Source organism: Candoia aspera, chromosome 1 (assembly GCF_035149785.1).
Source record: "Candoia aspera isolate rCanAsp1 chromosome 1, rCanAsp1.hap2, whole genome shotgun sequence".
Taxonomy (NCBI): Eukaryota; Metazoa; Chordata; class Lepidosauria; order Squamata; family Boidae; genus Candoia; species Candoia aspera.
This window is the reverse complement of record NC_086153.1, coordinates 277,558,709-277,584,470: the sequence shown is the minus strand read 5'-3', so window position 1 is coordinate 277,584,470 and position 25,762 is coordinate 277,558,709. Positions and strand designations below refer to the sequence as shown.

Genomic DNA, 25,762 nt, shown 5'->3' with positions numbered 1-25,762 from the left:
ATGTTGTGTTCCCCAGCTGTGCGAAACCTAGGAATCCAAATCCTTTCACTGAAAAAAACGTTAAAATCTGTTATTTCCATTTAATAATAAGAGTTCACAGAATGTATTGGTTCCTCACTACTGAGAGGACCAGGCTTTTGGTTCATGCCCTGGTTGTCTCATACTTGGGTGATTTCAGCAGCTTTTTGTCTGGGTTCCCTGAAATCTCACTCCACCCTTTGATTGATGTCCAGAATGCTATTCCTTCTTTTGCTCCTACCTCTTGTTATCACCAGTCGTTATACTGGTTGGGAATACCAGAAAGATACCAGTACAAATTGAGGGTATTGACACATCAGGACCTGTTATTAGAAGGACCCACTGATGATCGTGGACTTGTGCTCTTGACCTGGTTATTGGCCAAGGATTATTTAGTCCCCCTCGGTACTAGAAGGGCCACATCACAGTTATGAGCCTCTTCTTACCTGGCTCCAGTTTCTCCACCAGGAACTAGACTTCCACCAGAATTACACTTGGAATCAGATTGCTGAACGTTTGACAAAGCATTCAGATATTTCTTTTTCATTGGCCTCTGTGAAGTTGCTTTAAAATAAATACATAAATAAATATTTGACACCTTGAAATGCTTAGAGGTTAATAATATTATAAGATTGTAGTTTAGAGGCTCCGTATTTTATATTATGATGTTATGATTGATTGAAATGTATTACTATATCAATTTTTTATTCTATGTTGGAATTGCAGGTAGTTATAAATGCATAACAAACAAAATTACTAGTACAGTTAAAAATCGCTGCTAGCATTATTAGATTGGCTTTATTGATTTTATTTGCAATTATGTTTGTGTGATTATTGCCTTTTCTAAATCCTTCTTTTCCTCTTCCTTCCAATAAGCTTTTTTTTTTTCGTACTTAGAGATTTGGCTCTATTGTCTTAAAAGGGCATTTATCATTAAAGTATTGCTCATATGCAAGACTGCGTGCTTGCTAGCTTACCTGCTTTGTTCAGTTTTTTTTTTCCCCAACAAAATTTGTTAAGTTTTCCTTTGCACAGGAAAACCCAAACTATTTTACTTTTTTCCTAGACTTGAAATGAAGGAAGTGGTTTTTGGTACAAAAGCGTGGACTTGGAATTCTGTAATTGATCAGGCTAGGGCATGTCATGAAGTTGAATCAGATTGATGACGACAATGACAAGGATGATGATGATGGTGAGGAGGATGATTTTTTTAGAAGAAGGGTAAGATCATCCCTACTTCTAACTAGCAGCTTTTCTCTATGTGTGTCTGTGAATCACAAGTTCCATTTAATATCTGTTTAAAGTGCTAAATCTATAGAGCTGAAGCAGTGATTGGTGTGGTAGGAAACAGAATAAAGTTTCATATACTCTACATGTTCAATACTTCATTAAAGTGTTTAATACTTCATTAAAGTAAATGTTTCATACTTCACTGAAAAGAAAGAAAGTCATATTCTTTCTATTCAATTTCAGTGGAGGTTTTGGCAGACAAAATTGTTCAGGGGGTTGAAATACCCTAATATTTAAATACTGCCCCCCTCCCCCTTTCTCCAGTACACACTATAAAGGAATAAGTAATAAATGATATTAAACTCTTGTTTGAAATGTTCTGAGCCAGTTTTTATGGATATAGAGAAAGCAGTGAGACTGTAGATGATTTTCCATTGTCCTCATTTGTTGCTGTGAGTATTTTCAATCTCTCATATTTATTCTTCTCCTGGGTAAATTTTTATAGCCTAATAATCATTTTACTCTTGATGGATAGTAAATAATTTTCTACTGGTTTCTAATTCATTTCAATATCTCCTTGCAATTTTGTACTTTATTTCCTAATAAAATATAAGTATTTTATGCTAAAATAGTAGGCCTGATAAATATCAGCTTAATCCAAGTATTAGATGTGTTTGTGCCCATATTATAGGAACAGATAAAGGAGGACCAGGTGATATAATATTCATTAAAGCAAATACATATACATGGTATGATTGTTAGAACAAATATCCTGTCTTGTATCTAACACATTGTTAATATCAGGAAGTAGTTCTTTATTAAGCTGTGCTCCAAATGGAAGGAAGTAAGACAATTTAGAAGAGACAAGGCCTACTGCACACAAAAATCCAGACAACCATTATGTGACAGCAACAGATTTCTGTATCTGTTTCTATCTAGTGGATTTTTGCAGCCCATATATGGTAGTCTTCAGCTAGATTTATCTCTTCCTGGAAAAAAGGTAAAATCATTATAGGCCTACTAATAGTGGGAAGGATAATCCCACTCCTCCTTTGTCCATTGCTAAAACCAGGCATAAAAAGTAAAAAAAAAAAAGTCTGGAAAACAAACTTGAGTGCTGGTAACTTCATGAACATGTCCATGAGGTCTTCTTGTGACAGCAATATGGCACCCATGGCCTTCTTTCAGGATGTTTTCTGACTTTCCAGTCTAATTTATAGTCCTGGTATTCTGTGGAAGACACCCATCCACAGGCCAACCTTGTTTAGCTCCTGACCCCAGACAAGGTCTGTCAGATGCAGCGATCTGGATGCACAGCTTCTAAAAGCCTTTGTGTTAATTATTGATAACAATTGTCCCTATTATTTTAAACACAAATTAACTTTAAATTAAATTCAGCATTTGTCTAGTCCCTATGCACCTTCCAAAGGGCAACTGTGGTCCTCTGCCCTGGCTCCAAAGTTGTGGACCTTTAGCTTCAATTTACAGCATCTGTACATTCAGGATTGTATGACTGGGAACAATCCTGCTGCCTGTCAGCCCTTCACATTACTCCAAAAAGCAACACAGCAATATCCTGTACAATTCCTGTTGCATTATGGTAGTTTCAATCCAACATCTGCTGAATTCAAAAAGAAACACCCCACCTAAAAACCAAAAAGCAAGCAGAATTCAGAACCTAGCTTCTTAAATTTTGGTGCCATAAGCCAAGATTTGAATGTCATTGCCCAAACCCACCCAAACGGTAAAAGGTTCCTGAAGCTGAAACGAAGTTCACCATAACTGTGGCTAGAAGGTGATGCTGCATTCAGAGTGTTCCGCCAAGTACAAGTACACCTGTTACTGTAATCCAATGCCTTTCATTCTGCAGGGTGCAAGCACTGCAAGAGAATTGATAGCTGTTATGGATTACAAACCTGTCAGCAAATAACGATCATGCTAATGGCAAGGGGCATGACTTGAGACTCTATGCCTGCAGTTGTAAGCTATACCAAGGTGCCTTTGGGGAAGGAGAACTGCTTGCCTAAATGATCTTCACCCAATCCTTTGAATTTGCAGTTGAGAAATGAGATTGCTGGAATAGGTCCAAACTACTGGGCAATTTAGCCTGGTAATTGCTCTCCTGTTAGGGATCTTAACTGGATGGTGGAGGTCCTCAGAGATGGGCACAGATTACTCTGGAATGAGGTCCTCCTCCCCGAGGAATGTAACCTGGTCACACTTGCCTATACAACTTGAAGAGTTACATGAGGGAAAGGTAGTTTGTTGTCCTTCCACTAACCATCTCTCATCTGGATTGGCATAATTTGCTTTACATGAGGATACCCTTGAAGAATGTGGAAACCAGCACCAGCTGATGTGCTTACCTGTAAAGGAATTTGGAGCTGACCTTGGGGATTGGGAAAGGAAGAGCAAGCTGTTAAGTGGGGCTTGCAGAAAAGATTACACCAGTGTTTTTCAACCTTGGCAACTTTAAGATGTGTGGGCTTCAACTCCCAAAATTTTCCTGCCAGCCATGCTGGCTAGGGAATTCTGGGAGTTGAAGTCCAGACATCTTAAAGTTGCCAAGGTTGAAAAACACTGGACTACACAGTCCCAAGAAAGTGGGAATTGTGAGAAAGAACCTCAACATAACTCCTCCTTGATTGGACAGGTATTCAAGATTGATGCCAGCCCTTTGAAATAGGTCAGGTCAAGAAACAGGCACAATAAGGATTCCAAGAATGCTCTTTTTTGCAGTAAGGTAGAATAAATGAATATTGAAAGCTTGCCCAACTTTCTCTCTCTCCCATTTTATCCCCCCCCCCAAAAAGTGGGATTATTTTGAGTTTATTTCTCACAGTTCTCTCTTTCCTGGGACCGTGTAATCTTTTCTGCAAGTCCCCCTTTAAGAGCTCATTCATTCCTTCCCTATCCCCAAGGCCAGCTCTAAATCACTTTACATTACTGATTTATATTATTTATTTACATTATTTTACATCACATAATTCCACTACTCTGGGAGCTACATTAACTACCAAGGTGTTTCCAAGTACAGTTCAAAGTGCTGATTATTACTTATTCTCTATGAAGTCCTCCTCTGGGGTCTGGGTATCTACAAGGTTACTTTTTTGCAAATAGATTCTGCCAATTTAATCTAGGTGAATTGAAAATATCTGGTGAGGGGTCCTTGTTTATCAAGAAAGGTGATAAAGTAAGCATGAAGGTCAGTATTATTTTGGAAGTTCCCCTCTTCTGAAATAGTTGCCACCTGGGGCAAGGGTAGTTTCTATTCTCATACCCTTCTGAAGGCATAAAAAACCTTGGCTTTTTGGGAGGGCCTTTGAAAACATCAGTGATGGATGTTACCAATGTCAGGTTGAAAGATTGCTAAAATGTCATTGTTATTGTTATGTTATTATATTTCACTTGTATAATTATTCTGCCTTACTGTTCTTCACCATCTAGAGCATTCACTTGGAGTAAACTAGTATGTAAATAAATAACCAACCTACCTAAATGCTGTTAGAGGGTGTGAATTTGCACAATGCATTCAGTGAACTAATGCAAACTTTATGTAATTCAGAAAATTCCGCTCAAAACATTCAAAGTAATAAAAATAGCCAAAGAGGCTAGGGGTTGAGAGCCTCATTTAGCACACCATTTTAGCAAGAAACCCAACCCAAACCTGATTGTTTGACAGTGTGAAAGCAGAGCAGTTAATTAGGTCTACACTCAGATTAATTAGGTCTACACTCAAGTGGAGGTTGTAAGGGCAAATTAAACCTTAGTTGACTGCTGCCATTAGTCTTACAAAGGGACGGATTAATTTAGGCAGAAGTTTTAAGTATCTGATGCTGGAACCAAGTCTAAAGGAGGCAGAGGACTGAGTCATTCTCTGCATTAACTTCTACTGTGCTATGGAGTCCTACAGCAGTAGGAATCAAAAATATGATGGAGCATTAATCCCATGAATCTGCATTTGGTTTCACCTTAAAGTGTACATCACAAATTGTTGTAAATAGCTACCTAAGTGAAATGCCTGCACTCTTACAGTTGCAGGCACATAGCTAATAAAAACAATGTGCAATATATTTTAAAGAGGTTCACCACTGGCTTTAATTGTAAGGACAATTTAGAGGTGGTGTTCTACATTCCTGCACATGCAAATCTTGCAGGGCATTTTGTGGAAGTTTAAGATTTTTTTAAAGTGACATTTCTTTTGGAGTGGATGGGCTCATATATCTCTAATTATATATTCTGCTGATGCCTACTTTTCATAACTTAATAGGCAAAAATCAATCAATTTTCTCTTAGAAATGATGCTTGAAAGGGATCTAAACTCTCATTAGGATGGCTGGAACCAAAGCATATCCAACTTTTCTTCCAGCTCTTCATTCCTGAATTTTAATAGGTCTCCTACTGCTTTTATACATGCAGAAACATATTAATGGAGATAAGATGTCTTCCAGCCCACTGTGCCATTTCTGCTGTTTCAACTTCCACAATCACTGCCATTTTTCTCTCTCTCTAAAAGCAGCTTGAAGGATGCTCAGCAACCAAACAGACCCACAGATTGATGGGCTTATTACCTTTTCAGCTTCTGTGGTCCTTTCTTTACCCAGCAACATACCTAGGCCTTGCTTGTGTTCTGCAGACTGATGAAAGTCCAGAGGAGGAAAAGTTGTTTAACAAATCTCACGGACAGATGTTAATGAATGGACACACTGACCTTGTCTGGGAGCCCAAGGTTGCCTGTGTGTTCCTGACTTCTGATCTAAAGAATTAAACAAATCTGAAGGGTTATGCACCCTAGGCAGCTCCATCTGCTTTCTGTTTATCTGACTTTGAAACAGGGACATGACATGCCTGTTTTTGGTCTGGCTGTTCAGAAAAGACATTTCTTTGTGCATCAAGGACAGATGATTCATCTTTGCAATCCAGAGCCTCTCTGAAGCCATCCATCTTTTAGCCAAAGCTACGGCTTCTTGGCTCATTGTTAATCAAATGAAGGGAAATCCAAAGTTACCAGCACTTCACTGTCTTCATTATAATTTGCTTTTCTCTGTGGAGGGACTTTTTCTCGTAAGTATTAGAGTTTTTGGTTGGGAAAGGAGGGTACAGTGGTAATAATAATTGATTTAATGTAGGGATTTAGTTCCAATTCCCAATGCTCATGTTGTCACTTGGGTAGATGGTGGAGGGTGATCATTCCCATGTTTTTGCCTTCAAATCTGCACAGTTACACCCAGGGCTCCTTCTCTATAAGGACTGCCTGGCTGCTTTACAAAATCAGACCCATCTGTCCCGTCCTACCCCTGTCCTCTGCTGCCTGCTTGTAAAGTTTAGTAATTAGAGAAGCATTGTTTATTCCTTATTGTTCATTTCTTTATTACTTTTTCCTCCTCTATCTTTTCTCCAAGGTTAGGGAGGTATGTATCAGTCCCTTTTCATTTGTTTCCTTTCATCTCAGAATTAGTGACTCATCCAAGGTTACCAAGTACATTTTATGGCTAAGAGAGGATTTGGATCCTGGTGGCCATGGTGTAAGAACAACAGACGAGGTTTGTTTGCCACATTTGCTCAATGAATTGAGAAACTATTGTTCTTCAAAAACGGATTCCTTAGTTCTCCAAGTTAATATTAGATGGCTAAAAAATAGTTCATTTTCTCTAAACTATTTTCATTTTAATAGTTTAACAAAATGATCTTCTTACCAATAAATTTCTACCAGTGATGAAATGTGTAAAAACAGGCCTTTGAACGTTGGATAGTTTTTCCAAACGATTCTACAAAAGTTCAGATTTTAACTTGTTGTTCTATGCAATTTTTTTAAAAAAAACTGCTTCCATAAGTGGAACATTTATTGTAGATTATCATTTTACCACTTCTGTGTTCAGTCAAGGAAAAACAAAATATCAACAAGTTTTACTAAGAAAGATGAATGATTTTTTTTTCTATTTTAAAAAAACCTTATTAACAATGATACAGCATATATAGATATACATATAGAGAAATTTATTCATTTCTCTCTTTTAAGAAGTATATCAACAGTGCTTTGTGCTTGTTTTAGGGTTCTTCAGCTATCACATAAAAGCATAAAAGAGTGGAATTCAACTGTTCAAAAACAATTATATAGTTATATTCAAAGAATACTAATGAACATTTTAGAATTATTCACCAAACAAGATTTAATATGTAATGCTTTAAAAAGTATGAGAATTATCTCTGTAATTTAATTCCTTGAATTATTTTGAATTGAGACAAGGATTTATGGAAAAATATGTTCAGTGGTTATGAAAATAGTTTCAGGCATGATCTGGATGGGAGATAGGCAAATATTTCCACTTGTTAATGCCTTTGTATATACAGTATAAGGTTCTACAAGTAGAGAATATACTTGTATATATCATGTGTGAAGGTAGGGGTTTGTTTACACAGGTCTTGGAAAACAACCATCTTTGTATTCTGGTTGAAAGGAATGTCTGACAGAACCCATTTTGAACAAATGTACAACTTATTTGTAGTTTTCTTAGAGATTGATTGATTGATTATGTGTTATCAAGTCAGCGTTGACTCTTAGTGATCATATAGATAGCTGTTTCTTGTAGATACAGATCCTTAAATATCTTTATTTGCTATTGCTATACAAAAAATAGAGCCAGTGACCCTTTTTTGACCCTTAAGCTGCAGCTCACAAAAGTTTATGCCTTTTAATAAAATTTGTTAGTTGGAAAAGGCACTACAAGACTCCAGATTTTTTGCCACCATAACCTAACCTGGATGTCCTCCTTCAGAGTCAGAGCGAGTAAAGATTTCTCCACTAGCGTCTGCTGTTGCCACTCTTAGAAGAACACAGTATTTGTGCAGGAATTTCCTTAATGTCTTTCTATGGGTCTGGCTCCAGGACTGAGACTGTCCTCCAAGAGCACACTTCAAGATGGCTAAATGCTGCTGCCACGATGGCTGTATTAGGGAAGCAGTAAAAAGCAAGTTTTCTAGGGGGGCTGTAGTGGTTGACTGTCACCTTGCTGTTAGGCTAGGTAAAATTATCAGCTATTGTGCAACTGTAGGATTGTTATGTTCAAGGATATTATTAATTTAACTGTGGTGGCAGAAGTGATGTTAGTTTTCTTGCTATATGGTTTTGTTGTTGTTTATTCGTTTAGTCGCTTCCGACTCTTCGTGACTTCATGGACCAGCCCACGCCAGAGCTTCCTGTTGGTTGTCGACACCCCCAGCTCTCCCAGGGACGAGTCCGTCACCTCTAGAATATCATCCATCCACCTTGCCCTTGGTCGGCCCCTCTTCCTTTTGCCCTCCACTCTCCCTAGCATCAGCACCTTCTCCAGGGTGTCCTGTCTTCTCATTATGTGGCCAAAGTATTTCAGTTTTGCCTTTAATATCGTTCCCTCAAGTGATCAGTCTGGCTTTATTTCCTGGAGTATGGACTGGTTTGATCTTCTTGCAGTCCAAGGCACTCTCAGAATTTTCCTCCAACACCACAGTTCAAAAGCATCGATCTTCCTTCTCTCAGCCTTCCTTATGGTCCAGCTCTCGCAGCCATATGTTACTACAGGGAACACCATTGCTTTAACTATGTGGACCTTTGTTGTCAGTGTGATGTCTCTGCTCTTAACTATTTTATTGAGATTTGTCATTGCTCTTCTCCCAAGGATTAAGCGTCTTCCGATTTCCTGACTGCAGTCACCATCTGCAGTAATCTTCGCACCTAGAAATACAAAGTCTTTCACTGCTTCTACATTTTCTCCCTCTATTTGCCAGTTATCAATCAAGCTGGTTGCCATAATCTTGGTTTTTTTGAGGTTTAGCTGCAAGCCAGCTTTTGCACTTTCTTCTTTCACCTTCATCATAAGGCTCCTCAGTTCCTCTTCACTTTCAGCCATCAAAGCCTTTCCCAGTCTTAAACCAGTCTGTTGTTCCGTGGCCTGTTCTTACTGTTGCTACTTGGTCGTTATACAGATTCTTCAGGAGGCAGACAAGATGACTTGGTATCCCCATACCACTAAGAACTTGCCACAGTTTGTTATGGTCCACACAGTCAAAGGCTTTAGAATAGTCAATAAAACAGAAATAGATGTTTTTCTGAAACTCCCTGGCTTTTTCCATTATCCATCGGATATTGGCAATTTGGTCCCTAGTTCCTCTGCCTTTTCTAAACCCAGCTTGTACCTCTGGCAATTCTCGCTCCATAAATTGCTGAAGTCTACCTTGCAGGATCTTGAGCATTACCTTACTGGCATGTGAAATGAGTGCCACTGTTCAATAGTTTGTACATTCTTTAGTGTTCCCCTTTTTTGGTATGGGGATATAAGTTGATTTTTTCCAATCTGATGGCCATTCTTGTGTTTTCCAAATCTGCTGGCATATAGCATGCATTACCTTGACAGCATCATCTTGCAAGATTTTGAACAGTTCAGCTGGGATGCCGTCGTCTCCTGCTGCCTTGTTATTAGCAATGCTTCTTAAGGCCCATTCAACCTCACTCTTCAGGATGTCTGGCTCTAGCTCACTGACCACACCGTCAAAGCTATCCCCGATATTGTTATCCTTCCTATACAGGTCTGCTGTATATTCTTGCCACCTGTTCTTGATCTCTTCTTCTTCTGTTAGGTCCTTGCCAACTTTGTTTTTGATCATACCCATTTTTGCCTGGAGCCGACATATCTCTGGTTGTACTGATCCATTTAGTTTTCATGGCAAGAATACTGGGATGGGTTGCCATTACCTTCCCCAGGGATCGCATTTAGTCTGACCTCTCTGTCATGACCTTCCCATCTTGGGTGGCCCTTCATGGTTTAGCTCATGGCATCACCGAGGTGCTCCAGCTCCACGACAAGATAACAATCCTTTGCTGAAGGCTATATGGTTTACTGTGCATGTTTTAGCATTTCTTGTTTCTTGTGAATGTTTTAATGTTTCCTACTGTGAATGGTTTCTTGTTGTATATTATTACATGGTTTGGCAGCATACAAATATGAGAAAAAAATATATAACATTTCCTGCAATGCCCTGAAGAGTCCAGCATGATATCTCTGCAGGCATTGTGGGAAGTTAAAATGGAAACTGGCAGATCTAGCTGCTTGATATAGGGAACTGAAAAAAAATTATTTATTTAATTAATTAATTTATAGGCCGCCCATCTCATATATGTGACGGCTCTCAATTAAAACAATAAAAACAACCAGAATTAAATACAACCAAAATGACAACAAAATAGCAGCTGGGAAGACTCATAAACAGTCATGGACTTACCCATGCTATCAGGGCCCCAGGATTGATGGCAAACCCAGGTTTTTAGTGCCTTGCAAAAGACCAACAGTGTCAGGGCAATGTCTAATTTCTGGGGGGATGATGCTCCAGAGCAGTCTTTCTCAACCTTTTGACCCTGGAAGAACTCTTGAAATATTTTTCAGGCCTTGGGGAACCCTTGCACATTCAGGCTCATAGGCCAGAAGTTACAAAATTATTATATTTGTTTCATGTGTACGCCTGTATATATGCATTAACAATGTTCTTAAAAATAAATAATGAAACTTACCTCTTTAATATGAAGTTGCCTGAAATTGAAATAATTTTTAAAATAAATCATGATCTCCCAGGAAACCCCTAGTGACCTCTCGTGGAACCATAGGGTTCCACGGAACCCTGGTTGAGAAACCCTGTTCCAGAGGGCAGGTGCCATGGCAGAAAAGTTTCTCCTCTGGAGTCCTGACAGATGATACTCTCTCTCAGATGGGACCTGGAGCATGTCTCTCCTGCCGGATCTAACGGGATGGGTAGACATCACTGGGGACAGACAGCCCTGTAAGCAACCTGGCCCCAAGCCATGAAGGGCTTTAAAGGCAACCACCAGCACCTTCAGTTGCACCCCGAAGCATACTGGTAGCCAATGCAGCTTGTGGAGCAGAGGTGTCACGTGTGCTGAATGACCAGCACACATAACTGCCCTTGCCACCGTATTTTGCACCAGCTATTCTTCAAGGGCAGCCCCATGTAGAGCGAGTTGCAGTAATCCATTCAGGGGATGACTGAGGTGTGAGTGACTGTGAGCAGGGCCTCACTCAGATTTTAGGCCTATTGGCTGCCTTGATCCTGATCCCACACATACTGAAATGTACAATGCAGGAAGGGACTCTTTTTACAGGCTTTTCTAAAGTAACTCTTTAGCCTCTATTTGAATATTGTGGATTGGATTCCTAGAATATTTGTCATAGTGTCTTATCTAATTATGAGTAGGTATTGTAATTTATACACCTTTAAACAAAAGCGAGGGCTTTTACACTCCCATTTAGTAAATGTAGTGAAGTGATGATCTTGTCATTTTATTTATTTTATTTTATTTTTTAAGCCTTAGAGCACTTGATAGGAGGGGAGAGATTCAGATGCAGGAATCTGTGATTAAAAGTCTTGACAGTGATTTTTAATGGTGGCTTGGGACTTAATAAAAATACTGGAAACTCTGATTATAGTGGCTGTTCTCATATATAATTGGTATAATATCTTCTCCTGAAATGTTTCGTTATATCTAAAGGCATTTTCACATGCCATGTTGAGGTAATCTTTTGTTAATGAACACCTTCAGTAGGGATCTGTGGCTGATTTGGGCTCCCTTAGAAGTATATTTGAATGCTATAGGTCTTTGGAAATACACAGTTTGTCTCTTTTATACACAGCATTTTTTAAATTGAGGCCTTAAACTGAAGTTACTTGAATCTAATATTGCTTAGAGGTTGCCATTTACTTTGGCTGATTCTCCCTTGTGTATTTATGGTACATACAAACACTGGAGTTTTATACATTACTTGCTCTTTCTTTCGGTAGGTAGAATTTATAAAACTCATAATGAATACGAATGCAGAAAGTGATCTCTCATCATTATACCTGAAACCAAACAAGGGTGCCTTTGTCCTCTCATCCATAATATGCAGTGGGTAGAATTTCTGATGGACAAAAATTCTTCCTTGCAGAGTTCCTCACATTCCTAAATCTTCAATCTCAACAATATCCAATATTGCAAGAACTTCTTATCTGAACAATCATTTTATAGCAACCAGATCCATAACGATAATAAGGGCAAATTTAGGTTGGTTTTAACGACCCTTGAGCCTCATTCACTTTATAAAAGATCTATCAGTTTTATGTAAGAATGTGTTAAAACTTCCAAATTTTATTTTTTACTAACGTTCAGAAAGATGCCCTTTAAAGAGGAACAGAGTATTTCAAAAGAAGTGGAGACTCGAAAAATGAAGGTGACAGTGAGGCAGGGAAATAACTTGACGAGTAGAGCTTCTTGAGATCAAACATAGAACTAGTTAGAAGATTAAAGACCATCTGCTTCTTTGCTGTAATTTCTAATGCTAGAGGAGTATGGAATTGTAAAGTCCCAGACTCTGTCTTTTCTTTCATCTTATGATACTAGTTGGCTTTTTTGGAAAAAAATAAATCTATGCTCCCTGTTTTCTGGAATATTAAAAAGTGAGCATAATATATCTTTAGAAGTTTGATTAGGATGTCACTATTGAACCAGAGAAGAGCTCTCCTTGGTCGAAGCAAAAACCTTGATGCTCACACAGGATAAGCAGAGGATAATATTGATATTTGGGGGCAGGCGACTGGTAGAACACGCATGTCCCAAGAATAACTGTGCAGAGATCTAGTGTGGTGAGTTTGGATGAAATCAAGCTTGGTTAACGGTGGGAGACACATGTGCTGAATGAGTGTTACAAGACCATGTCGAGGCTGTTTAATTCTAGAGGCTTTTGAAAAGCCAATAAAAATCTCTCTCTAGATGGAGTTTACATAGTGTTAAAACAAAAAGACTCCACACTATTATATTGATATGACATCATCATTTATCTAATATGACTAAACTACCAACTACTCAAGGAAGAATGTTTATACTATTTACTGCGCCCTCCATCCCCCACTCTAAAACTCTATCCCCCACTTTGCATTCTAATGCTATATTTATGCCTTGGAGATGTGGAAATGAGCAATATGATGGATGGATGCAGCTTGCCTGGGTTTTCTACCACCATTTCCCCTGGGGCATTCCAGCTGCTGGCAGAGAGCACCATCCCAGAAGATGGTATCTTTTGCAGACTCGACAGCTAACAGACCACCCCTCTCTGTGTGTATTTCCCAGAAGAAGAGTAAGCTTAATCTGTTTTTCCCCTTCCCCTGGCATACCTCATGATTGTCTTTCTGACTTCAGTTGTTCTGAATAAATGCCATAAATACTTTCCATAAATAAAAATGGTAAGAGTGGGAAACAGAAATGGAGCTGGTATTTCATACTCTTGTGATGTTGATAGAGTCTAATTTGGAACTGACATGAGATGTAATTGCTCATTGAGCCACTCAGTTGCCCTTTAAGGCACATCCTGCCTTGTTTTGTTAATGAGCTGTGTGGTTACATTCACCCAGCAGTAGATCTCTGATGTGCCAGGCAGTTCATGCATTTCCATTTTTAAAAATTGTTGTAAGATGTCTGCCATCTTAAATGGTATCTACTAGAATCAGCTATGGCATAGAGTTTATGAAAATATACTGGTCCAAGGAATCCAGGTGACAAAGTATTTATATATGCCTTGTGTAAAACATTTCTTTAAGAGCCAGTCTGCTGTCATGGTTAAAGCATCAGGTTAGAAACCAGGAGATCGTTGAGTTCCAGTCCTGCCTTAGGCACAAAGCCAGCTGGGTGACCTTGGGCCTGTCACTCTCTCTCAGCCCTAGGAGGCAGTCAATGGCAACTACTTCTGAAATCTTGCCAAGAAAACTGCAGGGACTAGTCCAGGCAATAACCAAGAGTCAACTCTGACTCGAAGGCAACCCCCTGCCCCTAAAAAAGCATTTCTTTGGAAGCTGGATTGCTTTTTGCTTTTTCACAGTCTCTCAAGTGACAAAAAAGGGAGCTACATTGGATATCTACTGATTATGTGCTTGTTATGCAGTAACACATCATAAAGGTATATGCCTTATATAGAAAATTAAAAAGGTGAAATAATTGCTTCAAATGGATATTAGTCTATTGTGATGAGATATTAATTGAGAGGTTTTAGCTATTACCAGTCCTCTATGGAGTACCAGTTTTCCCCAAGTTTGGGACACACTTTTGAAGATGCCTTAGACAGGGTTGGGGCCTGATCTTAACCTTCTGAGGGCCTGGTTACTGCTATCTATTTGGTATTGGTCTGTGTCCATTTTAAGTTCAGACCGATCGTATAGGAACAGAGGTTGGTTGTTGATCTGTTGTCTGTCACCAGTTTAGACTGTATTAACAAAAAACAAACCAAAAGAGAGGGAATTTTTTATGGATAAAGCAGAGAGAAAAAGACATCAATCAAACAAGCAGCTCCTGGACAATAAAAAAGAATTTAAAGTTCTCTCCCTGAATTCTACATTGGTTATTAACTTTTAATAAAATATAAGGGGAATTTTTTAGGATGCTGAAATATGACACATTCCTTTTTTCAAAACAATACTGTTTGTGGGAGGGATTTATTCTTTGCTTTTTACCCTTGATCAGTCTGGCCTGGGGGAGAGAACAGGGAGAGTCACTTACTGGTGTGCTCTGAATTTTGGTAGGAAGCATCCAGGATTGAAAGGACAAGGTGTGTGAAACAACATTTCTTTTATTTCTTGGAATGTGTTCAGGTATCTGTTCTCAGAGCAGGGTGAGGTTAGTGGTCAGCTTAATAGCTATAAAATACATAGAAATAGATTTGTTTGTTTCAACACATCAATACTTGCGTGGAAAATTGTTAACACTTAATGATAGGTTACCAACATGCATATACAAATCAGTGCTTGGACATAAAAGATGAAATCCCATTATCTGGTTTAACTCAGGTTGTGGCACCTGGCCAATTGAGTCTGGGCTTCAGAACTAAAAAGGGTCTGGCCTAGCCAGTAATTGGATAGGACATTTGCAGGAATTCCCAGTGTTGAAGGCTGGACTGGGATACCAAAAAGTATCTTGGGAGAAGGTAGCATCAAACCATTTCAGTATTGGTAAAGTCATCAGAAATCAAGCCTGACTCCAGAGAGGCCTTTATTATCCAATTAACTCCTTACCATGACAGAAGCCCATAAATGTCCTCAAACTCTGCTTGCAGAACATTGTGACTCTCCAGAGCAGATATGGGAAGGATGAAGGAAGGCATGGGGAGGAGAAAAGTCCTTTTGCACAAATGGGAATCCAGCTACAGGCTGTTGGATTTTATCCCAATTATGGTACATTAAACTGACTGGAAGAATGCATCATCATCACCACCACCACCACCACCACAGTGGTAGCTGCTTTCTCTGGACCAGTGTTCCTCAACCTCATCAACTTTAAGCTGTGTGGGGGTTTCTAGTGAGGGAAGATGGCGGCAGGTTGAGTACTTCTGGAGCTCTGAAGCTAGTACTCACAGCACGGCAATTTTTAGGCGTCCCCGTGTAACAGCAAGAGACGAAAAACCATTTCTGAAAAAAGAAGATGCTGATGAATTGCTACTGTGTCTTCTGGATGGCTGAGAGGTGAAGAAAGAATGGAATTTACTTTCTTTCAGATCAGAGCCAAGAATCAGCTGGGAAGCTCAAGTTTCACTCTGTAGGAGCCGTAGCTGAAGTCTTCTCTTAAAAGATACTACTGCTGACCACATCAACTTTAAGCTGTGTGGACTTCAACTCCCATAATTCCCCAGCCAGCATTAGACTATGCTAATGCGCAGGGCTTGTCACAGGAATCAGGAATTTTTCTCCATACAGTACAGTTGCAGTCAGATGTATATATTTTTTGCTAAGTTTGGCTAGGCAGTGGATGGGCCTATTCAGTTCTTGCAGCTGCACATAAATGATTTGCAAAAGAGAGCTATTCACTTCAAGGAACTGTCATTTCACACTGTTTAAAACTGACTCCCAATGTGGTATTTATTTGGTGTGCATCAGGACTTCAAAGTCTTAAGGGTAAGGCTGGCCAGATGATAATTTAGGTATTACTTGGGTAAGAGGTGCTCTGCACAGAATGAGGGGATGGGATTTTCTGACCATCTAGGCTGAATACTGTAAAGGATGCTGTATTTTTCACTGCTTGACCATATAAAAAGTAAAGTCTCTTTGTGATGAGCTTGATTTCTTGTGACTTCATGGCCTTGGCCACTTAATTTTCTTGTCAGCAATATAAAAGTGGTTTGCCACTGCCATTTTCCAGGATGTTTTCCAGCTTTCTAATATAGCCTATGTTAGTATTTCTGGAGGCCTCCCATCCAACTGCTAACCAGCTTGCCCTTGCTTCACTTTTCAGACCAGACAAGGTCAGCTATGCCACATCTGCTAAGATCTGTTTCTATATAAAAGCTATCTTCAAATTATCAACTAGACAAATGTTTACATTAAAGGTTCTTTTTAAAATCTTCAGTGTTGGTAAGAGAAGGTTATATTTTACCTTGTTTTGCAAAGCTAATTCATAGAGTTCAAATTTGATTTTTGTATATGTCAACATGTCAAAATAATAATTGTATCACTCCATGTTTAAAGACATTTGCTCTTTCTTTTAAATAAACTGAAAACTGCACGACTATTCTAGACATCCTTCTGATTGCTTACTCTAAGGAAATAATAGTAGCCACTGTTGTTTTATTTGGTTTGTCAGAAGTTGACCTGCCTCTGAAGAAGGATGGCTTCACATCAGAAGGGACCACACTGGAAGCCTTGCTGCGTGGAGAAGGGCTTGAAAAGAAGATAGATACTAAAGAGGAGGATACTCTACAAGAAATCCAGGTAATCCACTCAAATTTTTAGATCATAAACTATAAGACAGTATTGTCATGTGTAAGTATGCTAATTAAGCATTCTTTCCAGTTTGCATGTGTTGCATGTAAGAAGACAGCCTGGAGTCCAGATTGACTGAAGTGGTGAATAAATGAATAGTTCAGAATTTTGTAAAACCATTGTATAAAAAAGGGATGGGAAACAAAGGTGTGATTTTGGGGGGAAATATTTGTGATAGCAATAAGCACTTATAAGGTTCCATCAAGATGGGAGATGGAAGAAATATGTTTAGAACATGGAAATATGTTTAGAACTTCCATTGTCAGCTTACAGCTTCTTTACAGCCTTAACTAGCTGTTGCTTTGATGCTTTTTTATTTCCAAATTAGTCTTCCTAAACTAACTTATTCAATCTGGGACAAAAAAGCACACAACTTGAGGTCCTAAGACTACATGAGGTCCTCAGAAACACTGAACTCAGCCCCAGGCAGTGCTACAAAAATTGCCAACAAATTGTATCATCCATCCATCCATCCGTCCGTCCGTCCATCCATCCATCCATCCATCCTGCTATATCACCTAGTATGGAAAATGCAGCAGAGAAAAACGATTAAATGCCCAAGGAGTAATTATATTAATTGGCTTTAATTACACTTCAAATAATTCACAAATTTAATTTTTGTCCTTCTCCCCTAATACTTTTTAGAGTGCAAAACTTTGCATTCTACTTAATGACCAGCAAAAGAAAAAAGTTGTACATCCCTGATACAGTCAAATCATATTGGCAGTAGAATAATATCAGTATTTCTTGGAAGAATACTTAAGTGTACTTGATTTGTATTCTCCTTCATGTTCAAATGAATATTTAAGGTGGGTTACCACTTAAAACACTAATTACACACACAAACAAAAAAATACAAAATTAAAGAATTAAAATAAGGAAATGAAAATGCCTAGTAACATCAATGAATGTTAAAAGCTTGCCTAAGGAGATGTGTCTTTTCAGATTTTCTAAAGGTAGACAGAGTGAAGGCCTTAAGAGAATTTCTAAGGATAGCCCTAAATAAAATGCAATAGTTGAGTTGTTCCTACTGTAAGCCATTAAAACTGCTACAGCTTGTATTCTAGCTGTGGTTGTATAACTCAACTTCCTGAGCATCCAGTGTCATCTAAGGACAAAGAAGCATTCCTAGGTTGTGGATCTGCTTTTTTAGCAGGAAAATATTCTTATCCAGAACAATCTGAACTGTGATCTCAAAGGCAGTTTACCTATTGACAAACAATACCTCCATCTTTGCCCAAAGTTGATCTTTTTCTCTCTTACCCATCCTCTTGAAATTAGGCATTCCAGGCTAGTAAATATTTTGGAGGAGTTAGATAAGGAATAATATTGCTGCGTGTTTTCACCATACTGATGGTATCTATTCCAATGCTCTGGATGGTATCCCCAGGAGTTTCATGTAGCTGTTGACACATCTGTGGGACTGAATAAATCAGTGGCCTACACATTGAACAGTAGTTTCCCAACATGGCCTGACAAGAAATACTGGAACCATTATATATATTTATAAAATACCATTAAATACGACATGGTCCAAGAGGATACCTGGGTTAATAGTATCAAAACTGCCTAAAAGTCCAAAAGAATGAGCAGAGCTACACTGTCCCCATAAAGCAGGACTACATTTCCCCTCCCACATCCAGTTTCTAGTGTAAGTTACCCATCAAGGCAACTAAGTCAGACTACCTCATATTCCAGCTGAAAATCTGATTCAAATTGATTTACATAAAAAGTACCCTTTAGATGCCCCTGGAGTTGTAAGTTTATCACTTTCTCCAATTTCTTTTGCCAGAAATAAAATATTTGAGCCTGGCCTCACGTACTGTATCACCTTATCAGCCCCACTTTAAGAAGGATTCAGACAAACTGAATCAGGTTTGAGGAAAAGCAATTAAGTTTGATCAGGGGAGCAGAAATTAAGGCTTATTTAAAGAGCGGTTGAAGGGACAGGGAGTGTTTATCCTTGACAAAAGAAGACTGAGCAGATATATGATAGCACTCTTCAAAAACTTGAAAGGAGGACACACAGAAAGAGGTCAAGGTCTGTTCTCTATCATTTTAGAGGACAGGACATGGATGGGTTTAAGTTGAATTTAGTGGATTTAAGTTACAGGAAGGCAGATTTCAGCTGAATGTCAAAATGCTTTCTGTAATGGTAAAAGCAATTTGAGAGTTGAACCAATTACCTAGAAAGGTGGCAAGCTCCCCTTCGTCTGGTGGGTTCAAAGGATGCTTTAATTTGGGTCCCTGCAAAACGGGGTTAGACTTGATGACCTAAGGGGCCTCTTCCAGGTCTCCCATTCTGTGACATATTTTCTTTGTCATCCTGCTAAAAAAAGTCTTCCGTTGCTCTGGGATTTGTTTTTAATTACTGTTTATTTTTCAACTACAGAGGGTTTTGGAAAATGATGAAAATGCAGATGAAGTGAATGAAGAGGAAGAGATAGAAGAAGATATTCCAAAACGAAAAAACAGACCCCGAGGACGGGTGAGTTGCTTTAGCCTCATGGGAAGAAGGAGGAGGGGGTCAGAGTAATCCCAATTCTCATCTTTACACATCTTTATATTTATGCACATAGAGACACAAAGCTTAATGACATCCAGTGCTATGTGATACGTTCTAAAACTGTATGACAATCAATTAATCATGTATAGTAGTTAATTCACACCTGCAAATCCTCTGTGGGTGGCTCACTGGTATTTTTGTTTTTCACTCTCTGATTTTTAGTATAAAGCCATCATGAAGTGAAATTATATAAAAAAATGCAGGTATACAGTTACGTCAGATAACTTGTGTTACTTCTTGCTCGTTTTCTCTCTGTGGATGAACTGAAAGTGTATGCGTCTGTATTTCCCTTGGCAGTTTCAGGGCAGGGACGAGCTGACTATTGATCAGCATTCTCCACATGATGCTCCAGCTGCAGGCTCTCACTAATCAGGTCCCCCGGCAAGAAACCCACGCAGCGGGCAGGCAGCTAGCTCACCTCCGACTCTTACTGCTGCTTGGCTATCTCAGCCCTCTCAGCTCACTGGGGTGAACTGCTGGAGGCTCTCAGAACTGAGTGAACACCAGCCCCTACAAGTTCCCAGTAGCAGCTTCCCAGCAGAGAACTCTATTATATTAACCAGCACCTACCTAGTCCTTCATCAGTGTCCTCCTAGTAAATGTCCTAGATGGGAGAAACAAGACCTAGGTTGTTTCTAGGTACACTGGAAGATGCCAAGTGCAGAATCCAGGATGCATCCAGTACTGGGAATTAGGAGCTATAGAAAGTCTCCTCTTTCCCTGTTTAAATGCAGGTTTGCTCTGCTCTAATGGGGTGAAATGCATTCTAAAGATGGGGTGAAATGCATTCTAAAGAGAAAAAGAAGTATATCTGAGGTGACTTTCCCTCCAGTCTTTCTCTTCCAACACTCTTCTTCCAGCTGAGAACTGGCAGTAGAAGAAAGCTCAGGTTGGGGCAGGGAGAGGCAAAGTACCAGAGGACTGGGTCTATGTGAGTGGCTGTGTGGAAAAAAAAAAAACTTGCAATTTTTGCCCCATATGCCCCTGTGAATCAGATAAGTTCCACTCCTCTGCAGATGAAGCCATTCAGCATTTAAAGTAAGATGCCCAGTATTCGACTTTACAGAAGATGATTCTCTCCATGAGGAATGGGAGGAAGGCAGCTCTGGGTCACTGAATGACCGGCAGTAAGTGAGCAAGGGTTTTGGAATCTGCACTGCTTAAAAAATAGAAACCAGCTATTTTCCCCTTCTTTCAGGATTTCCCATCTTTGGCACATTGTCAGTTTGTTCTTTAAGGATCACCCTAGGATACTAAGTGCATACATAACTGCACCTGTTGTTTGTTCTACCATTTTAGCCCTAGCTCTGCTCCAGTGTTGCTCAACCTTGGCAAGTTTAAGACGGGTGGACTTCAACTCCCAGAATTCCCCAGCCAGCCTTGCTGCCTGGGGAAGTCTGGGAGCTGAAGTCCACGCGTCTTAAACTTGCCAAAGTTGAGAAATACTGCTCTACTCATTTCTGAATTTGGCTCCAGTTGGTGAATGATAGGATACTAGTAAACAAAACAAAGTAAGTTTTAGAGCTGGCCCACATCTGCTCCATGTTTTGTTGTTGTTGTTTATTCGTTTAGTCGCTTCCGACTCTTCGTGACTTCATGGACCAGCCCACGCCAGAGCTTCCTGTCAGTCGTCAACACCCCCAGCTCCCCCAGGGACGAGTCCGTCACCTCTAGAATATCATCCATCCATCTTGCCCTTGGTCGGCCCCTCTTCCTTTTGCCCTCCACTCTCCCTAGCATCAGCATCTTCTCCAGGCTGTCCTGTCTTCTCATTATGTGGCCAAAGTATTTCAGTTTGGCCTTTAATATCGTTCCCTCAAGTGATCAGTCTGGCTTTATTTCCTGGAGGATGGACTGGTTTGATCTTCTTGCAGTCCAAGGCACTCTCAGAATTTTCCTCCAACACCACAGTCCATAAGCATTGATCTTCCTTCGCTCAGCCTTTTCTACTGAAAATTTGAAGGACTCTTTGATGCTAGTCCAGGCTATAGATTAAAAAAAAAAGCACCAAAGGTCTTGACTTGCCGGTACCAGTGTTCTTATAGAAAACAGAACCGGCGGAGAGATTATCTGATTTGATTACAATCTTCCCAACTATGCAGTGCTGTGCTTTCAATTTCTATTCAGAGGAGGTACTTGGGAACACCTGGGTGTGCAAAGGTAGCACTAGGGTCTAACTCAGGAGAGAAGCTGCCTTTTTCCTAGGACTGCATGGCTACTATGGGCAGGCCCCTCCCCCTGCCCAAGCCCTGTACAGTCCTAATATTTTACTTCTGTTTAATACAGCAGTTATGTCTAAATTGTCAGCACTGCATAGTCATACGTACATGCAATGTTTGTGCAGATATGCTGTTCATTTTGCCTCCTTTTTAGCAATATGAAGGGGGCCATTCTAGTCTCAAAATATGGATTTGCTATTTGCAACCTCGACTTCAAGTGGTAGAAATGCAGACTGTAGCTTCTAAGGCTTCAAGTACCACCCTGTAATAATGAAACCACAACTCTGGCATTTGAGAGAGTGAGAAAAGGAGAGGGAGGGAGGGCATTGTCTTCTTCTCTGATATGCCAATTTATTACATTCAGGGAGCTGTTTACACAAAGGAACATTAAGCAAACAAAAAGGACACTCCATTTGCAGTCTGACATGGAACCATTCAAAATCTGTGACTTCATTTTTCAGCCCATTGTATGAATTACTTGAGCTCAATTACTGACCTTAATGTCGAGTTTGTACTTAAGGGGGAATAAGAGAATTGGGATTCTGTAATCAATCAGTATCGTTCCACAAAGTAATGCTGTCACTGCTTGAACCACATGGAATTTTAGGTGGCATCTCATTCCTGTTCATATATGTCATACACATGGCCTCACTTCTCATCCAGTGCAAGTTTAGTAGAAGGTATGAAGTGGACATGAACATATACTGAAGCCTATCTCAAACTTCCTGCTGACAGTGGTGGTGCTCTGTTCAGTCTGTGGACCTGGGTAGGGGCATACTTGCTATGGAACAGCAATGGGCAATCTTTTAGTGGTTTAACAGTTGGGAGGAGCCTAAGGGCCACAAGGGGTGATATGATGATACAAACGGGAAAACTTGGTTTTATTTTTCTAGATTTTAGGGATAAGTTTTAAAGAATTTGTTAGAGCTACGTTTAGCCTATTTTGAGGTTTACATTGTAGTGTTTATTGCTTCCGGTCTCAAAATGGTAAAAAGCTACCCCATGTCTTTTCTGTGGGCAGAGGAAGCTCATGGAGAAGGGGAAATGGAGCTTGCAGAATCTGTACTAGACTGACCAAACCATGCTGGAACTTTTGATTAAAAACGTAACACGTCTCCAGTTTATCACATGCCAAGCTGTAAGCTTCTAGAGGTGACGGACTTGTCCCTGGGGGAGCTGGGGGTGTTGACGACCGACAGGAAGCTCTGGCGTGGGCTGGTCCATGAAGTCACGAAGAGTCGGAAGCGACTAAACGAATAAACAACAACAAAGCTGTAAGCAGAGTATTTGCTCTACAGTACCCCTAAACTATCCCAACTCCAGATCTCAGTTGAGAGCATGCATGTGAAATCTGTGCATCATGTTAAGACTGAACACTGTCCTAGCATATTAGCTGCTAGGCCAGTCTACTTTGTCTGATGGAACCATGTAATATCTCAGTGAAAGATGAGTTGCTTTCTCATTTCCTTGCTTTCTCCTATCATCTCTTTGTAATGTGCCATAATTTGAATCCTTACATTAAAACGTAACATTTTATTGATTTTTTATGTGTTTAGGTGAATACCCAACTTTATGTTGAAAACTTAAAGGGATTACTAATTTAATAAGATAAAAATGCCATTAAAACAGAGCATAGTGCTAGATCCCTACTTTTAATTTTAATCCCAATTCTGGAAAACAGAAATGTCATACTGGCCTTCTGAAAGGTGTCCTTTTTTAATTTTAATGAACCTCCTCAGAGGAGGAATTAATAAAGAGGTTGAAACTTAGACTATTTCTTTAATAACCCTTGCAGATTGAATTTTGTATGTTGGTGTTATTATTTCTCACAGAGGTTCTCTGGTGATTGCCAAGGTTTTCTGACTCACAATAATTTAGTAATAGGAAGTAAAATTGCAAGGAAAAACTAAGGATTTCTGCCACATCTGGTCATATGCTTATTTATTTATTTATTTTCTATTCCACCTTTATTATTTTTATAAACAACACAAGGCGGGGAACTTAGTTCTTGCCCGTTGTACTCCTCATCAGTTAAATATGGTTATTAATTGGTTGCTTTTAACAAGGATTTTGTGTGGTAATGCTGGCTATTTTAATTTTGTTAGATACATCTTTTAATAAAATGAAGATTTAGTTTTTGTATAAACAGATTGATTTATTGTATGACTCATGGAATCAGTGCCACACTGGTGGGGTGCCAAAATGAGCGCGGGGGGGGGGCAAAATGAGTGCTGGGGGGGGCGTGAAAATGGGTGCGGAATCCATGTTTGCCCTGGGTAACACAGACGCTAGTTGAGACCCTGCATGGAATGCAGGCCATTGATTTCTTCAGACACTATTTTGTACCTAGCCCTAATTGATGGATCTTGCAGTTCTAAAAAAACACAAAAATAAAGCATGAAGTAAACCTTATCAACTTGCCCATCCTTGCTTTAAAGTATTCTAAATTTTTCACATCCATTTCCAAGCTTTATTATCATTTGTTTCCAACATTCTCTCTCCCTGGAGAGAATACTCCCAATACATGGATTGACTTATGTACACCATATTTTTTCTAGAATAAATGGGATTTTCTCCTTCTCTGCACTAAGTTCCAATCTGCAACAGATTTTCTGAAGCAGTCTGGATCTTCTAAAGTCCTTAAATATGGAATATAGATTCCTAATTGATTGTTTCAGAGAACTAATAAGAAGGGATCCAAGAAATAATACAGAGTAATAATTATGCAGGTCATTCCAAATTCATGCACATCCTTTTCTTTCCACAGCCTGATTTCATTTTTAATCCGGGTGCCTTCATCTGTCCTTCTGGCAAGCATCCCCATTTGGCTGCATCTGAGTGCTCCAAGGCTGCTCTGCTGAAGCGCTTCAGCTGTATACATCAGTTCCTTGCAATATGATGGCAGGAGCTGAAGGCAGCTGTAGATAAGGGAATGTCACAGACTGAAGCAATGACAGCAAGCGCGTGGCACTCAGTTTGTGCTTCAGGGGTGGTTGTCTCTTTGCCAGCCCCCTGAGGCCAGGTTTAAAATTATGGGAAAGTTGATAAAGATATTTGAAGCCAAGGACATGTGAATCCACAGAGAGTGATTTAAGGACTTGGGTTTAAAAAGTGGATGGAGCACTAAGGTCTGAGACACTAAAGCACAGATTACACTGATAGCATGGATGTTTTCATGTTTATTTTGTATACTTGATATTTGATACACTGCAGTGAAGGTTAGGCGCAGTTGCAAATTATTATGCAACAGTATGCGTAACAGTAATAGTAGAATTATTCAGTGGTAGTATAATGTACACACCTCATCAACCACTAGTTTGAAAAAAAGGACACATTTAGAAATCAACGTGCACACAAGGGACTAAGTATTTTATTTTTTGCTTCTTTTAATTCTAGCAGCACGTATTTTAATTTTAATCCTAGCAGCACATATTTTAATTTAATTTTAATAAGCCTCATTTCACTAATTCTTTGTAGTTCTTTTGAGAGTATATATAGGATATGAAAGAGTGAACTTGTTGCTATGTTGCAATTCCCACATGTTCCAGGGCAGTGTGGAAAAATGAAATGGGAATTTCCCAATTGCTTGCAGCTTCAACTTGATAAAATCTGATCCCAAAACACTGAGTAGGGAGAAGAGTAGGACATCAGTGCCAATGGTTATTTGAGGACCCTAGCAGTACCCAAGGATATTGTTCTACCAACCTATGTGAGCACAATTGCCACATTTTCCTGACAGGGTGGATGGCCAACGTAGGTGTATCTTTCTTATGCCGCGGGATCTACAAGCAGCTCTTGAATTCAAAATCTGAAGTAATGTCCTGTTTTCAAAGCTAGTGCTAATTCATTAATCTGCTCAAGGGACAGCTGTTCTCATGAATGTGTAGCAGTAATGATGACAAAGCAGAAT

At 39.5% G+C, this 25,762-nt stretch overlaps 1 protein-coding gene across 5 annotated transcripts in view; it reads left to right on the top strand.

The window, feature by feature from the left end:
- DPF3 (double PHD fingers 3) overlaps positions 1–25,762 on the top strand; it is a 189,976-nt gene that overhangs the window by 109,669 nt on the left and 54,545 nt on the right. For all 5 annotated transcript variants that reach the window (XR_010066891.1, XR_010066890.1, XM_063289844.1 and 2 more), the window contains exons 4-5: positions 16,889–17,016; positions 19,460–19,555. Coding sequence is in view for 3 of the 5 variants with exons in the window: in XM_063289844.1 (XP_063145914.1) it covers positions 16,889–17,016; positions 19,460–19,555 (224 nt within the window). In the remaining 2 variants the exon portion in view is untranslated. The remainder of the gene's footprint in view (positions 1–16,888; positions 17,017–19,459; positions 19,556–25,762) is intronic.